Source organism: Myodes glareolus, chromosome 5 (genome assembly GCF_982192425.1).
Source record: "Myodes glareolus chromosome 5, mMyoGla1.1, whole genome shotgun sequence".
Classification (NCBI taxonomy): Eukaryota; Metazoa; Chordata; class Mammalia; order Rodentia; family Cricetidae; genus Myodes; species Myodes glareolus.
In genome coordinates, this window is record NC_142030.1 from 85,513,396 (window position 1) to 85,531,927 (window position 18,532).

At 40.2% G+C, this 18,532-nt stretch overlaps 1 protein-coding gene across 2 annotated transcripts in view; it reads left to right on the forward strand.

Moving 5' to 3' along the window:
* Window positions 1-18,532, forward strand: part of Nek7 (NIMA related kinase 7) — a 128,335-nt gene that overhangs the window by 105,990 nt on the left and 3,813 nt on the right. For both annotated transcript variants that reach the window (XM_085688164.2, XM_085688165.2), the window contains exons 8-9: window positions 4,884-4,978; window positions 8,803-8,916. In XM_085688164.2, the coding sequence (XP_085544290.1) occupies window positions 4,884-4,978; window positions 8,803-8,916 (209 nt within the window). The remainder of the gene's footprint in view (window positions 1-4,883; window positions 4,979-8,802; window positions 8,917-18,532) is intronic.

The window sequence follows — 18,532 nt, forward strand, 5'->3', positions numbered from 1 at the left end:
CGGTGTGGATGGTAGAGACAGCATATGTTCAGACAGTCCTGGAGGCCGCTTCCGCTGGTTTATTTTTAACTTTCTGTCCTTTCCCGACTTAAGTAATTGCTCTGGGAAGAAGCTATTATCTGTTTTAAACTGTGCACATTTAACCTCCCAGCCACCATAACAAGTGTTTATTTAAAACAACCACAGTAGCGTAGCATAGTGTAATTTTCACGTGCAGCCCACTGAATTCCTAGCTGTTCGTGCTAGCCCTCCTCTTCCTTGGTTTGGGGAGGCATAAACATTTTCAGTTACATTGCACGGTCGTCAGTTTAATGAAGTAACTGTCTGCTAAATGGGCTTAAATTCTAGGTTGCCCTGGGCAAGTCTTCAGTCTTTGGCAACTTGCCTGACCTGGCATACCTCATTACTGTTTAGGAGTACAGTGTCTCAGACAGCGCCTCAGAACAAGGCCTGTGTGGCTCTGCTGTGGTCCCCACAGCGTTCAGGAGCTGCCCTGTTTATTCCTGTCTCTCCAGGACCTAGAACAGCGTGTACCACAGGTAGCACCTGAGACATTGGTTAAGTCAGTCACCTAACACACAGTGACTGCGGTGCCCGGAATAGGGGAGTGAAGAACTCCACTGAGCCAGAAATTCCTTCTGCTGGGTCACACGTGTTATTAAGTGTGCCTCGCAGATGACAGATAGTTTCTAAGTGTCTTTTGCAGAAGAAATACTGATCTAGCACTCAGACATCCCACAGTGACCTCAGATTATACTCATAATAATGAAATAAATTTGATCTCTTTCCATTCGGTCTGCCAACAGCATTTCTGGCTGGCTCATAAGTACAAAGGAGAAATGGAAATTAATGCTTCGTCTCTTGGTTGTGTATTTGAATCAAACTATGGTTAAGATGACTTGGGCCTTTTCAGTTTTCCCAGCGAGGAATGCTCAAGGCGTTTTCTTCTGCAGTTCGTCCTGATTCTGAGAAAAAGCGGTCTGAATTGACTTGTTTCTCCTTGAACATTCTCGTATGGCTGACCTAAAGAAGAGCTCTAAAAAAAGAGTGTATCTTGTTTTTACCATATAATTTTCCATATGGATTTTTAAAGATTTTTTTTTAACAAATGCTGTAGAATTGAAGTGTGAAACATGTCTCAGAGATACTTCGTTTTGCATACTATCTCATTTTACACACGATCCCTTCTTGTAGTTAAGGAAACAGAATAAAAGTAGGCCTAGTAAACGAGGAAGACTGTCTCAGTGGATAAGTGTGCTTGCGACTGAGCCTGAAAATCTGACTTTAATCCCAAGGCTCACATGGTGGAGGGAGAGAATCAACCCCTGCAAGTTGTCCTCTGACCTCCACGTGTGCACTGTGGCACACACACATGTGCTTGCAGGCACACACATGCACACACTAAATAAATAAATGAAAAGAGGAGGAGGGTATAGCTAGAGGCAAAGGATGAGACACAGATCCAGCTTTTGGCCAGTACTTTGTTGCCTCGTTGAATAAAAGCAGAAAGATAGAATCCAACATCCAATCGTATGACCAGCATTCTCTCCTTGTGCTGGTTTTCCTTTATCCAAGTCTTTGCAGAGATTGAAGTGCTAAATTTTCGGTCAGGCCACTGAAAATGTTCTGTGTGTCGCTGATTCTAATGAAGTGACTCACCACGTCAGCCATAGCTTCTGGGAGCGCATCCTGAGATGTGCTGGCTCTCTTAAGCTCATGGGGGGACTCCTAAAAACCAGGCCCTTTATTCAGAACAGATTTAAGGAGTGTTTACATTCCATGCAGGATATGCCATGGGAAGCACTTCTCATACAGCTAGGTCAGCTAATGTCAGGAAAGTGCTTTGTTTTCACAGTTGAAACATTCTCATAGTACAGTATTAGTGCTGATTAAAGGAAGGTCGGATAACATTGTCAGCTTTTCTGAAGCCAGCTGCCTTTTCATTTAAAAAAAATCAATTTTTTTTTTACCCACTGTTACTCATGTCGAGAGGTTAAAATGGCGTAAGTATCTAGTTTTGCGAAATGTATTCTCATCTTACCCATAACCATAAATTCTTGAAAGCTAAAGTAGAGTTATGCATCATGCTGCCTTGAGTGCCTCCATATGTAACAATTTGCATGATTGTTTCAATGTCTCGGCCTCTGGCCCTGCAGTTCTCTTCCCTTGTACAGCTGTTTCAAAAGTCACAGCATTCCTCAGGCCGCAGTCACCATGCAAACAGCAGCTGGGGAGTTTAAGGGAAGGGTTTTAGAAAATAATTGTGTCTTCATTAAGTTGAAATGTTGAAAACATAGCACTGCATCTAAGCGCACTGCAAATTTTCCTAAGTGCTTAAAACCCCGTAAGTCTCTCTGTTCAAAAGACAGGAGACAGGATGATTCAGTCTGCCATGGGATGGAGCCGAACACCTTTGCTCAGGTCGCTCAGCAGAAGAGGTGGGTCCAGAGCCAAGGGGCACATTAGGGAGCGTGTCAGGGAGGCTGTGGAAGCGCCTTCTTGGGCATCCGGTCGACAGTAATTATGAATTTGCCTAGTTGGGAGCAGTGCAGAATGCAAACCTGCTTCTCTGTGGTTATCGGAAATGTGCTGTGAAGGAGGGGGGCAGCACTCTTGGTTTTCTCTTATAATATATTCTCAGGCAGCCTTTGAGATAAAACATGCAGGAACAGTCGGAGGATGCTCATTGTTTAGGAGATGGAGAATCAGTGTTTAAGTTTAAAACCCTAGTGCTCAGTCTGTAACTCATGCTGACCCCCAGCAACAGTGCTACAGAGGGCGTTCCTCTACACTAGACTGTGGCCTCTTAAAGCAGTTTGAACCTCCTCGTCCTCCTTTTTCTCTCCCTTCACTTGTGGGTCGGCTGTGAGCTGGATTGGTGTTTTCATTAAGGTGTTATGCTGGGCTGAGGCTAATCTCTGTAAAGTGTTAGCATTTGTTCTTCCTCTCCGCTGTCATCAATCCTTCACACTCATACCAAACCCCTAATGTATCAGCAGGCTTCCCAGAGTGCCTGGTTCAAATTACCTTCGCTTTTGGTAAACTCTGAACCTTCAAGCTTGGTGTTTTCAACTGCCCCCTGTGGATCCCGAGAAGCCTCTCTCTGCACCCCGCCCTGCCAGTCTCTCACTTTATGTCCTGTAACCAGAAGCCTGTGAGGAGCTTGCTCATTATCCCAACTGCGCCCACCATCCTTCTGTCAGCAGAGGAAGTGTGTGTGTGTGTGTGTGTGTGTGTGTGTGTGTGTGCGCGCGCGCGCGCGCGCGTGTGTGCACGTGCGCATCTGGCCGGTAACATGTGCAAACTATGAGAAAGGGGTCCGAGCTCGGAAGCTGTAGGCTTGTGTTGCTTTTCTACAATGATGACACTGTGAAGCTAGTTTTTGTTGTTGTTGGTTGTTGTTGGTTTTTTTTTTCTGAACACTCCTTATTCTGACACTACTGAAATAAGCACACCTGCCTTCAAGGTACATGCTACAATTAACTGATTTCTTCAAGTTTTTCTCCCTTGTTTTCATATCAGAGTAGTTCAGATTTCCTTTAGAGTTTTGATCTTCTCGCACCGCATTTATTCTCGCTCACTTCTGTAAGTGCCTGCCTTAGATCCGCGGTGGTAAGGGCTGTCCATTTTTACGGAAAATGGATTCCGTTCTAGGCAGACCCGTGACGCTGTCACACTAGCACCGTTGAGTTGCCACACACGGATGTGAGACTGAAACTTTATTTTGCTTGAAAACTGACTTTTGCTCGCAAGGATGGTGCTCCCATTGATGGTTGTTCATGTGACTCCTAATAGTGTTTCTGACTAACGTCCCCGTTACAGTGTTGTGAATCATCTTTCTAAGCGTTATAGCAAACACCTGCGGGATTTTTTGAAAAGTAATGGAAAAACTAGAAAATGTCCTTTTCTTCAGAAGAAGTGGCCTACCGTTAGTCCAGGTTGCCTCTGCTAAATAAGACTCGTGAATACCTACTGCAAACCTTGATTTTCTGTTTGGCAAAGAGCCTTAGGCTAATGATGGTGAACTGATACTGGAGATACTTGAAATTAAAGATACTCACTTTGAAAGTCACTTAAACTGTTCTTATTTTTCAGAGCGTAATAGACACGCTTTCATTTTCTTAAAAACCATGTCAGCATTTCGAAAAAATAGCCACAAAAGAGAAAAAAGGCATCTGTGCATCTTAAGTCTCTGTAGCAGCAGGAACTCGGGTTCTTTTGCATAGGTGCTGGCGACCTGCCCTTGGGTCATCCCAGCGTCTGACCTGCCACAGACAGTCCCGGTATTCCCTCTACTGAGAACTAAGCACAGCCTGAGCACCCGCATTGTTCATGTATGGAGCCAGGACTGTGTTCTCAGAGATGCTTTGTGAAAGGTAGTTAAGCACATTGTATTTATAGATTATGCCTCACGGGTTTCTAATCTAATACTATGAAATTTAAAATATTATCATGCTCTGTTATTTGAAATAAAGAAGCCATATTGAAAACAGCAAAATCCCATGTGAATCACCTGTATAACTTTTCTGAAAAAAAGATGTTTTTCCTTAGTTACCCTCCTTAAATTCTCCTTGGATTGATCAAAGGAGACCATAATGAACTTAGGCCACCACACTCTGTTTTATTGTAGTATAGATTAAAATGTACTTTTTTGAATAGTAAAGATGCTAACAAATTTTTGCTGTTTTCAGTACTTTATTTCTAAGATTAATATACAATTACCAATTGTATTATTTTTCCCTTTCCGTGCCTCCCTAGAACTCCTCCTAAGTGCCACACCATCTCCTGTCCTACTCTCTCCCCTTTGAAATCAGTGTTTAATTTCCTATAGTACCGACATCTCTGTTGTTATGGTGCTAGTTTGGTTTGGTTTGTCTTTTCAGTGGGTACACCTTACTACATGTCTCCAGAGAGAATACATGAAAACGGATACAACTTCAAGTCTGACATCTGGTCTCTTGGCTGTCTGCTCTATGAGGTAGGCACTGTTGATAATTCTGTACATTGATACAGTTTCACTTACGTTATATATCCAGTATTACAGTTTACAATTTTTTTTTCTGGATGATATTTTGTAGTCAGCTTTCATTGTGCTAACTTAATTCATTAGGCAATGACTAATTATACTGTCCACATGTTAATTTTGTGTAATATATCTTCATTTTTTGACAAAGACTTTATACTAATTTTACTATAATGCTGCTCTCACCATGTGTGTGGAGAGATAAACATGTGTGAAACTTTTCAGTGCCTTGCAGGAGACTAATGCCATGGATTTGAGACATGAAAATATTTATCCTTATCAGTATTTTGTTTCCTATTTACTCAGGCAAAATGCATCTTTAAGGACGGCTTGCTAATAGTTAAGCCTTGCCAGTTGTCACTTAAGCTTGAGAAGTCTGTTCTTAGCACAGGAGGATGGAGTCCCATAGTATGGTTCTCTGTATATTATACAGTGATGTAGTCTTGTAGCTGCAGAAAAGGGCACCTAAGTAACACAGTCTCCATCATCCTCCGGAGCAACGACATTGACAGTATCCCAAGGTAGGGACTCCTAAGGCAGAATTTTAATTATTTGACAGGAAAATGCAGAGTCAAAGATGCGAATTAAAAATCAGTCAGCATCTGAGTAAGTTTTATTGAATTGAGAAACACAATCCATGGAATTATTTTTTGCGTGTTTCAAGAAAGAAGTCTAAAGTTTGTGTCTGTCTGTTGGGCTTTGCTGACTGGTTACAGATTCCTCAACTTAGGGCAAGAGACTCTTCTGGTTTTATGCTTTCTCTGATGACTGACGACGACTCGAAGAGTTTAACGTACTCTGTGCACTCACCAGTTTGGATTCTGAAATACTATGAGTCAGTGAAGTGGCCAAACATGTTCAGTTGTGTATCTGTGGGACAGTGAGGGATCCATGCTGCTTGTGTGTCTTTATTTGTGCTTGGGGTGTCAAGAAGTTTGGCTTACTCTGAATTCTGATGATGCTTTTTGGGGGGCAGTGTTGATAAGAATTGACTTGATAGTATTACTGCTGTAATATTTAAAAGTTAACCACTTCATATGTTTAAAAAAAAAATGTTTTAACCAGGCGCGTCAGCGTTAGAGTCGTTCAGGTTTTATCAAAGAAATGTTTTTCCTTTAAACAACCTAAAAGTAGATAGGAAATGAGTTTCTAATAATGAGATTAAAGTTAGCCATGGCAGCAGAAAAGCTGAGTTGACATAGTGTTAGAAGAAGAAGTTTACTCAATTCTTGCAACCTTGTGTCAAAGTTGAAGCAGTCATCCACATTGTACAGTTGCATTTGAGAGGCAGGATCTGTTTTTATGTATGCTTCACATGGCCACCAAGATGCGAGCTCTGTCTGAACATTTCCATGCGCTCAAGGCTTACATGTTGTGCTAATTTCAAGTGTTTACCATGTTCATGGTGGGATCCCTTTCAGTGCATTTTCTCAAATCCTTAATGCAGGAGTTGAGAACTTTTAAAAAGATTGGATCTAGCATTATTTTTGGTAGATTATGATGGAAAAAAAACCTCTATTGGGTGCTACAATTTCAAAAAACTAAATTACACTAAAAAGTAATGGAGAAAATATTGAATATGAAGATAGATTTAGTGCAATTTAGTTTTTCAAAATTGTCTCTAGCACCCAATAGAGGGTTTTTCCCCCCTATCATAATCCAACAAGAAATTACTCTTAACAATGAAGGAGTAGGAAGCCCTTTTTTAGAACGTATTTGAAACTCGGGAAATTAGACTTTCAAATATTCCCGAAACCTTTGAAAAAACTCGGAGTGCAGTTTTAATTGATATGCAACAAAGTAGACTTTACTAATTAAAATCAAGATGCTGAGCTTTGCTACATGGACCTTTACATGGAAAAGTGGGTTTTACACATTTCCTTTATTGTTCAGTGCGGCAATCGCATCCTTACAGGGTTGTAGGTTGGTGGCTTACAGTTCAAAAAAAAAGAGAGCTGCCACCAGCCCCGAAGACAGACAGTGGGCTTTCGTCCCTCAGACACCCCCAGAATACTAATGAGGAAAGTCAGACCCTGGAGGTCAGGGAGCGAGTCAATCATCCTAGCGATCGTCTCAGTGTGGAGGATCAAATTAGCCTGAAAAATTCAGCTGCTGGGAGGAGAGGGCGAGCAGCTGTCAGGGGCAGCGCCGAGATGCACTAATGAACCAGATGAATAGTGCAAAAGCTTGAAAATAAAAACAGGACAGTTGACATTTTTCATCTGTCAAAGCAGGAGATGCATGAAAATATACTATTCCTGTTTAACTCCTTAGGGGACATTCAGATTTTTTTTTTTTTTAACACTCTGCAGTATTGAGACAAAAGTAGTATAATGAACTCCTAGCATCTGATAGAGAATGAGTGTACATTTACTTAAGGCCTTACAAAGGTGGGGAGACAGTAGCTTATATCTACGATCTATTTTTAAGGTGGCATACTTAACATTTGATTTTTTTATCATATAGTGTCCTTGCATTTTAAATTTAAACATTGTTTATGATGGTGAATCCTCCATTAGAAATTCCTGCTCGGTGTTGTGTATTTAGGGCATTCAGGTTGTTATTTACCTCATGTTGTCATGGGGAGCTATTCCCAAGGTTGCTCTGTGTGGGTGTGTGTAGGTTTTATATGAAGCATACACTAGGTAAAACTGTATGTAGCTGCTTTCTAGGTGGGGTTTCCAGCCCTGTCCCTGCCCGGCTGAGGCGCTGAAGGAGTTAACACCCTGTCTGGAGCCCAGTAGACAGATGAGAGCCATTTTCAGCTTGTCCTGTCCCCACTGACGCTCCCTGAGTAGCACAGCATGGACCAGCGTGTTTCACACACACTCTGCCTGTCTGGGGAATGTACACATTGTCCTTCCAAAATCAAACTTATTAGCACATGTAGAAAAGGGTGACTGACTTTGGGGCAGCTTGGCACTCCATGTTGTATTCTTGCGGCTGCGGCTCAGAGATTTAGAAGGTTTTGAACAGGATGCGAACATTTGAAATTGAATTTTTAGTTTGTAACCTTGCTTTCCAAGTAGTTGCTTGCGCTTTTAAATGTCAAGTTAGGACCTTGTCGTAAAATGCATTTCAATTCAGTAATGTCTCTTTTAGAGTGGTCTGTCCTCTCAGTTATGTTTTTCTGCATAAAAGTTACCTTTGGATACCTTGAATTGCATCGTGGAGTTGTGGATATTTTTAAAGCACATTTAATGTTTCTTGAGACATTGTCAAAAGAAAGTTATGATTTAAACTATTTAAGGATCACTTACAATATTTAAAAAGTCTCTTCTCTGTTAAGATAATCTTTTCCCTAAATATATTATCCTATGAATGATGAATGGCATGCATTCTAGTCTCTAAGTCCTTGCTAAATTTAATGTAAGTTTTAATGTCAGTTTTTTTGTTATATTGGACCATTGCATAGTTGGGCCATACCATATGATATCTGTTTTGTCATGAGATATGCTAGTTGTTTTTAATAACTATGAACACATACATACACACACACACACAAATATCTTCCATTTCTTAGTATTTTATGTTGTATGAGACATATCAGCTATTTCTCTTTAGGAATTTTAAATGTTACAAAAATAAAATTGTTTCAAAAATAAAATTAATATTTTTAGCATTTGATAATAGAAAATGATAATCATCAAAATCAAAATGCTTTAATAACTTTATTCAAAGTAATTATAATTATTTTCTACCCCAGTGTCCTATACCTGAAGAAGTCACCTTTAAAGTTACTTTGTAAGTACATCAGTTTCACTGTGAGTGTTTTACAGATGGCTGCATTGCAGAGTCCTTTCTATGGTGACAAAATGAATTTATACTCTCTGTGTAAGAAGATAGAGCAGTGTGACTACCCGCCTCTCCCGTCAGATCACTACTCAGAGGAGGTAAGTGATCTTCAGCCCATAGGCTCGTTCATTTTGTTAACTAAGGAATCTTACCTCCTTCAGAATACAGATGAACGGTACAGGTGGCCGGAAGAGCACTTTTCATTTGTTTCCGTTCTCTCAGAGGCTTGCCGTGTGATTAATATAACAACTCGTGTGATTCCCAATGCGGAATGGAGCACAACACAGCGTGTTCAAGAGCCATAGGTACTTGGCACTCCTCATGTGGAGTCAAGCCATCGAAGGGAAGAAGGGCTGTTCTGAGTTGTGGCAGGCTGAGTCCTCAGTCCCGACCTCTCAGACATGAAAGCTGACTGAGGTAGAACTTCCTTCCTCGCGCTTGCTCTCCCAAATCTGCGCTGTGTACCTCACAGCCACGTGCTCTGAACTTTTCCTTTCTTACTTCTTCTCCTTGGACAATACCTGTGCTATCACCCCCATCCCTGCTTCCGCCAGATTCTTCTGGGTAAGGATTTTCAGGTTACCATTGTAGACATGTTTATAAAATACATTGGATAGGACTGGCAATTTTCAAAGACTTTGAGATCTGAATTCTTGCTTGCCTTGCTAATGCACTGGAATGAGTTGTTCTGGCACTTACCCAACATCCAGCTTTTCATTAGACAGGATCTTCCATTTTTATCCTAATACATCATGATTATTTGAGGGGGTCGCGTAGGACGAGCAAACAAAGGCTCTTTGGGGATTCTCATCTGGGACCTGCCCGGAGAAGCAGTAAAGCCTTGGACATCTCATCTCACGAGCAACAGATATTTTTGCCCCAGGAAAATGGAAAGGAGCAAAGGAAAGATATAGAACAGTTATGGTGTTCACTTATTAAGTAATCTTGGCATACTTTCTATTGTGAAATGAATAGCCTCTGGTCTTAGTATTGTACAATGAAATTTAAGTCCACATAGCTTGAATAATAAACATCTAAAGATTTTGTTAACTATATGTGGGTCATGTGTGTCCCTAGAATATAATCAGTACCTACTCCTCTAATAGTTTTGCTACTGATAATGAATGACGCCTCCATTTTTGCCTCGTGACATTGTATTTAGATAATTAGAACCTGCTCTTCGGAGGCAGTGATGATAATGCTCTTATGTTAGCCATCTTTAATTACTATTTTGGGTATGGAATATAAATACGGCATTTCACAAACCCAACTTCAGAACTATAGGCCTGGAAATACAGTAGAGTGTGAACAATAATGCAAAACGATAGCAAGAATGTCAGGGGCCTTCCTTTGTTGTGTCATTCCTGCTGTCTGCTGCTTTCCGTGAAGCACATGAATATTTCACATATCTGCATCCTCATCCCCTATTCTTCTTGACTAATTTTCAGACTGTCTGCATTTGCATTTCACATGGTAGCTGATTAGGAGATGCCGAGTGCAGCAGTGAAGCCTCAGCAGGCGGTTACCATGGTGACCTTCAGCAGGATTTTAATGATGATACCACTAGTGGTTCGTTGAAGTCGGCCTGCCTGCAGGGCTACTTCACTGCAGCTAAGTGTGAAGTTGGATATGCGGCTTCTCAGCCAAGGGGCAAATATCAAAGTCTGGCCCAGATAGAAGGTCTTCAAGTTGGGAAAGAAAAATAGATTCCACTTTTTACTTCACTCTGTAGAGTTACCATTTCCAAAAAGGGGTATAAAGCAAAACATGCTATATTGTGTGTCTTCCCAAAGAGACACTGCGGTTTCTGGTGTTGGCGAAGTCTCTTGTTAGGCCCTGATGAAACAAGAGGCTGTAGTGCCTTGGTAAACATGGAAAATAATTCTTAAGAAACAAATCTGAAAAACATGCAGTCTGTTTAATGAATGTTGCTTTATTCTGATGAAAAATGACAAGTTCTACAAGACTTTGAAATGCTGATGGTGTTAATAAATATTTGCCCTCCTTAATTAGGAACTCAGTTTGTATATAAACAAATTATTCCATTTCTTTGGTAGCAACGGAGTCCCAAACAAATTGAGTGCTGCCATAATGATATTACTGATGTCTCCAGTGCTTATTATCAAAACTCTTCAATAGTTTAAAAACCCCAAATTGGTATTCGCTAAGTTAGCAGAGAACAGAGACCAATGTGAAGGTAGATGCCAACTTTAGCACTGAATTTGTATGAAAGACTACATCACCGTGTCTTTTAATAGTTAAAACAGTAGATTTCTGTAAGTGAAAAATAAAATAATAATAATAGCCTTCTGAGTATGTTCCCAGCTTTCTAGATTTACTTAGGTACTGATATTTTTTTAAGCGTCCTGCCCACAGAAGATTTAAAAAGGGACACTTCATAGCATGTTATTTGCCAGCCTACCTCAGCAATTGGAGTTGTAAAGAAAATAACCAGATTTCTAAATCCAATCATCCCTTTTAAATTAAAAAAAAATACTCAAGAGCTTTAAAAAGAATGGGAATTTCCCCCATGATAATCTCCTACAAGAAAGTTACAGTTTAACATTAAAAACCAAACCAATATGCTTTGGAAACCTTAGTATGTACATCATATCTTTTCTTTTAAAATATGGTATCTATACATATAATGTAGGTTCTAGACTGAAATATTTCAGCTATACATGGAAGCTCTTAGAAAATGTATATTATAGCCTTTGTTTCTGATGACTTTGTTTTGTATATATTTGATATTCCTTAGTCCTTTCTTTTTCCTGTATCAACCTTATCCGTGTGTGAATAGAGAATTACAGCACTTGAAACTGGGGCTGAAAACAGCCGCCTTCCCTTCAGTAACTCTCTGTGTAGGTTGTCTAGTGGGTGGTGACAAAGCAAGGCCTTCTTGGGGATTTGCTGTTTGTCAGGAATCCTAAACCAAGCGCCTGCGCAATCTGCCTGCCCTTAGAACTTAATGGTCCTGGACGCATCTTCTTTCCCTTCACTGTGAGAGTGCGTACTGCTAGAAGGCCCATGAATTTTCATGTTTTTAAAGATGCTGCTTCCCCTTTTCCAACTGGCCCCTCTTCTATATTGTTTTCCCTAATTCTTCTCTCCCTACACCTTCGCCTCAGCGGTCATATCTCATGATAGCTGCTGCTTGGTGTATGCTCCTCCCCTTCTACAATGCCAAGCATCTCCAGCAACTCTGCTCTTGCCTACATTTCTAAGGCCTGATGGATTTTAAACCGTGGGTGATGGAGTGATTGAGGAAGTAAACGTGGGTGATGGAGTGATTGATGAAGTAAAGGAGTTGGTATTAAAAAGAGGAAATTTAAAAACAACAACAACAAAACAAAACGAATGGCCTAGTCAGTGGTGACTGAACCAGAGAAACTTCTCAGAAGAATTGCCTAGTGAGGCACGAGATCAGCCAAAGGCATGCCGGGAGATGTGGTAGCTCCCTGTCACTGAAACTTCCCGTGCGGGCTTTCTCCTCATTCTTTTGTACGAGCATTATGAACTTTGAAACATCTGGGTCATTGACTAGGAAATGACATACACTTGGTCCCGATACTTAATTTTTTGAAGAGACGCCAGAATGGTCATCAAAATTATATATTTGTTCTGTCAATCATCTCTTTAGACTCAACAGAAAAAAAAATGGCTAAACATCCAGATATGAGAGATCTAAAAAGTCAAAGAAAGGGCTTGCAGACGAAATGAGGGTGGGGTAATTTTTGTTCTAGAAAATAGCAAAGCAATAGTAGATTGAAGATTTGAAAACAGTGCTTTGAGAAGGAAATAAAAAGCACCTATAGACCCTTCGAAAGATGGTTAATATTCTTTTTATAATGTTGACTGTGTTATTAGAACAGTAAAGCTGAATCGATTGCTATGTCAGTTGTTGCCTAGTCATTTGGTTTGGGGTAACACCAGGCATTGAGCTCAGGGCCCTGTGCCTGTGAGGCAAGCGCTCTGTTGAGGTAAAGAATCTCACTAAGTTATGTGGGCTGAGTTTAAAATTATACCATAACCCTGGGTACCTTTGACCTGGTGATTCTCCTAACTTAAACCCTCAAGTAGCTGAGATTATAGGCCTGGGCCACCAGGCTCAGGTCAGTAATTTTAAATGTATCATGTATAAATAAAATAGAAAATATATTTTCTAGTTATAGTTTGGAAAACTCACTAGCTTCTTAAATAGTCCCTGTCATTTTATGTTAGTCAGTTTTATAGTTCTCAGTTTGCTGTATCAAAAGCAGTCTATTGGAACCACATCTCACAAAATTATCCTTTGAGATGCGGGCCTGAGGATCGATTCCGCTCAAAGCTGGTGGAAAGTGAGCTAGAAGCTCTTACCTCAGCTATGGCCTGCTTTGCTCTCACCCTGGCCTGTTATCTTCACCGTCATAGCAGGGTAGTGTGCCCTTCCTTGCGCTTGTTCTTTTCTGGCAAGTGAGAGAAATGATTGCAGGAGAGCAGGACTCTATGTGTTTGCTCCGTCCTTCCTCTCTGGCCGTCCTGGGTTTTCACAGCACTGCGGTCTGATGCTTTGCTCACAAGTTAAGGACTGGCAGGAAAGACCTCTTTTTATTCTTCTTGGGACATCCACACACAAAAAGAAATAGAAGTGACAAAAGATAATCTCTTTTGTTCTTGGAACACTGTGTGTGCATGCACGCACACATGAACACACACACCAAAACAGTCATTTTTCAGAGTTTCTAAAATACAAGAGTTATAAAGAGTACTTATTCTTCCTATGATTCATAATCAACTGTCATAATATTTTAATTAAATGAAACTGATTTCATGGATTTTATACGTTGTTGGAGAACATGATACGTTGATATGGCTTTGATAAAACTAAGGTTGCATTTTCAACTTACAGAATCACCCTTTTCCCAATATTTTGTTAAAGAAACTAAGGCACAGGCTTTGTCCCAGCTTACATACGATCAGGTAGACTTGGTGTGTTGAGAGCAGCGGTGGACTTGAGTTGGGTCGGGGAGGCTCCCTACCTCCCCTGCTTGTGCTGCAGTGAGCTCACAGCCCCAGAAACTGCTCGGGTGTCCACCACAGGCAGCTCCTGAGCTCTGTAGACTTCTCAGTTTTCTACACTCTCACTTGCCACCCGCTCCGAACGTCCCTGACTGTACCATGTCAGAGAGCACGCGTGCCCATCTGGCTTATGACCCTGCCGCAGAGGAATGGAGGAGGTAGGGTGCTCTGTGGACAGTAGCAATCATCCGAGTCTGAAAATGTTCCTACACCAGTGACCAGCTGGGTTACTTCCTCTGTGCCGCTCCGTCTGCTTCCCACTTGCGCACAAAGGAAAGATCATAAATACAAATCTTAGACATAAGGGATTTATAAGTTAACATTTACAAAGAATTCTTAGTTTTCAAGACTTGCTTTTTGTAACTAAGAAAAAAAGATGGAAGTGTCAGGTAGGCTGTTTCTAGACTTTTGAAGTTAATTGATGTTTATAAGTGATATAAAACATATATTTTCTTTAGTTTCTCGTTTACAAATGATATAAAACATTTATTTTCTTTAGTTTCTAATTTTCAAACGCTAATAGGATTTTTTTAAAGGAATTTCTTAGGCTTGTTACTGAAAACAAGTCAGAGTTATTTAAATTGTTGCTGGGAAATTTTTTTCCTAATATTTTCTTACAACAACACTGAAATGAGTGGCTTTAAACTATGTGGTACACACACTGTTTTAAGGAACATTTATTCAAGTGTTTTCACAACCTGTAGAATTATCTAGTCATATTCTAAACAAGATAAAAATATTTACTATAGAGTGTATAGACGTTGGATGTGAATATCAGAGTTATGTAATTATTTAAATTGCCATCCAGTGTTATCTCAGAGACTGGGAGCATTTGATTTTCCTTCTTAAACATTGTTTTAGTAAATTGCGTATTCTCGTCACTGTACTGTTTAGCCGCTGCACTCAGGTTGCTGTGGAAGAGGAGCTCTTTAAGCTTTGAGTACTCCATTTTTGATTAAACATGTAGATCTATTTAAGCAGGCCCTTTGTTCACCTGTGCTACTGAAGTGACACTGGAGAATTGTTCCTTGCAGACACGGATCCAAAACGGCGCCCTATATTTCACATACCCTGTGGGATCCTATAAAGCCATGTAACTTTCTGTAAGACTTTCAGTTTCTAAAGACACTGAGTGGTATCTGATTGCGACATACAGACATTACTTCTGTGTAAGATGGCTTTCCTTTTTCTCCACCCCTAAGTCAATCATTAGTGACACTTTGGTGTCCATGCTGGATATGCCTAATCATTTTGTATAAATACCTAAAGCTCCAAATATAGTGGCTTTAATGTATTACAGCAACATTGGGGTGCTAAAATGTGTCCTTGGATAGATGGAAATTGGGCATATCTAGGAGGCTGATATAGCGTAATTGGTCTCAGAGGGATTAAGATAGGGCTGATAAAGAAACAGTAGCAATAGAATTAGTCTTTATTATCCTATTGAGAATAGTGGTGGTGACCTACAGCCATAATACACAAAGAGCCTGACTGTTATTACCCCTACGAGGCTGAACTTGAACTGTAATTGGGTTAGCACCCTGAGGACAATGACTTTTGACACTCCCTTTAATATTTCTGGTTTTAGGCTGCATGCTTTGATATTTCTTTGAAAATACATAGATCAAAATATATTAATGGTTTATCTACTATATTTGAAAACTATGTTAATTTTATAATTCTTTACAAATATATCGAAATCACTTCATTAGCTTTTAGTATCTCTGAAGCATATGAAAAGGCTCTTAAGTGGTCACACCTTTTTGGCATTTTATATTAAAAGCTATAACATACAGATCTTTTTAAAAAGGTATAAAACATGAGAAAAAACTATGATTTAAAAAAAGAATATCTTCTGGTTCACATTAGCTGTCCTTGCTGTTGCCAGTGTTATACTTTAGATACTGATAGGTGAAAACTCGATAGCTCTCTGATTCAGCAAACATATTTTTATGAAAATCCGTACCTAGTGGTAGAAACTAAAACTTAACATAAAACAATAAAGATAGCAAACTTGACTTTGTCTTGACATTTTCCTTTAGCATGGTTACAAATATAGTAGCTACTGTCATTGCAAAATATTGGCTAGTTGTTAAAAAGAATTTCAAAATAACTTGCTTGCTTTCAGAGGGCTAGAGAGACATTTTAAAAAAGGTAATGCTAAGGGAGCCAGCCTGTAGTCCCAGGACTCAGGTGGCAGAGGTAGGAAAATTGCTGCAAGCTAGTGGACAGTCAGAACTATGTAGGAAAATCTTTTCTATACACACACACACACACACACACACACACACACACACACACCTAACATTGAGTGAAAGTCTTGAATATAATCATCTTATTTTGGTGTTGATGTTTCATGTCTGACTTTATCTGACATTGTCTAAGGACTTCACACCCCTTTCACTGGAGACTTTATTTCTAATGAAGCCCTTATATGCGGGGTTTCATCCCAGTTTCCCCAGTACTGACAATCAAAGGTCTTATACCTGTTAGGCAAGTGCTCTCCAGCCCACTGTGTTTAAATTTAGAATCTAATGATAAAATTGCTCTGAATTGAAATCACGTTCCTTTTGAGAGGGAGTTACTGCTAGTTTCATGGATGGGTTGTTTATTTAAAAAAAAAAAGCACTGAAATTGTAATTCAAGCTGTCATGCTAGACCATAATATTCAACTGAACATGTTTGTGTCAACACTTAAGATTGTCTTCAGGATAAAGTGGCTCTGATTTTTTCATGCCTTCTACAAAATGCTGACAAAATGGATCAGTTTCTGTTTTGATTCAAATTGTCCTTATGAACTGTGAATGCAGGGGGCCATTAATCTTAGAGCCTCATTGTGCTGCCTAGTTTTGTATCAACTTGATACAAGATGATTGAGTCATCTGAAGGAGGGAGCCTCAATAGAGAAAATGCCTCCCATAAGATCTGGCTGTAGGGCACTTTCTTAACTAGTGATTGATGAGGGAAGACCCAGTCCATGTGGGCTGGGTCATCCCTGGGCTGATGGTCTTGGGTTCTATAAGAAAGCAGGCTGAGCAAGCCATGAGGAGCAAACCAGTAAGCAGCACCCCTCCATGGCCTCTGCTCCATCACCTTCTACCACCAAGATCCTGCACTATTTGATTTCCTGGCCGGGCTTCCTTCAGTCAAGGGCTACAATGTGGAAGTGTAAGCCAAATGAATCCTTTCTTCCCCAACTTGCTTTGGTCAGAGGGTTTCCTTGCTGTGATGAAAGACCAACTTGTAATCGCTGTTCTTGCTAACTGTCCTTTGAGAACAGCCGACAGTCTACCCGTCACCATCTGAAAGGCCATCCCACCCTTGCTCAGAGGTAGTCATGGAGAAACTGGGAGACCAAGTTAGCATTTTTCTATGACAGCAAGAGTTCTTAAAAGCCTGTGCCTGAAATGAGAGTGTTTCAATTCAAATCTGCATCCTGCCTTTATGACTTTGGACCATTGCTGCTTTGCAAAATGGTACCACATTGGTAGTAGTGCTGTAGCATTGTTAGAAAGATTTGAGTATATTAAATCATACAAAAATACATAGCAAAATAAACTTATAACATTTCATTCATATGTATATTGATGCCTGAGAATTCCATATTTTACATATCTGTCAGTGACAATTCTGTCAGTGATTCCACTGGTCCCCCCCCCAAAAAAAAAACAAAAAACAACAACAACAAAAAACCTTTATGACACTTTTTTTAATTGGTGGAGACTGAACATACAAAAGGGGAGGGAAAAGCAAACACTGCTTGTTCTGCATTGTCTTCATCTACGGTGGCTTCTGGAGTCCCCCAAGCTGTCCCTGTATGGCTGTCATCTGGACAGTGGGCTGCTCAGCGGCCACCCCCTGCTCCCACCTCTCTTTCTCCCTGTTGCTACTCCTTGCTCCTCTGGAGTGCTCCGGTAAGCGCCGTCACCTTCAGCTGTGCTTGTGTTCTGGTCTTCCTCTAATTTTGGCTGATTTCTCTTCGTGGTGTAAGGCTGGCCATTTATTGTTAATTGGTTATAAAGTGCACCCTGTTCTGAACTTCTCTGCCAGACAGGTGGTTTCTGAGCTAGCTTGTACAGCGTGGCAGTGTTAGAAAGTAAATATTTATTCTGCCAACTGATATTTTGGTTGAATATGATGAGTTTTTGTAACTTAGTTACCATTTCCTGTCACCTTTTCTGTTTCCTTTCTCATTCTTATTTTTTGACAGCTTGGTAACAGTATAGGACACGCTGTCTTTTTTTAACATGAGAATCATCATCTAAGGGCTTTCCCTGCACTTTCTGCATTGTACATAACTGGGTACATTTGACTTTAACTGGTAACGTACTAGCCTTTCTTTTATTAAATTAACATAATAAAATGCCTTAAATGTTGCCAAATTATTTAATCACTTTTAATACCACTTTTAAAAGGAATATAAGTTGATATTGTCACATCTTTTCAAGGGATATAATAAATCCACATCCAGCATTGTGGTTTCCAAATATGGCTGAAGCTAAACCATTGTAGTTTCTTCTGATAGCATTGGTTGATTATGGACTGGAAATGGGACAACATTTCTGATGATCAGCTCTAATCTCACTCTTTCATAGCTAGAGAAATAAACTTGCAGAGGCAGAGTACATGGGTGCAAGGTTTCTTCATCAGGGCTGC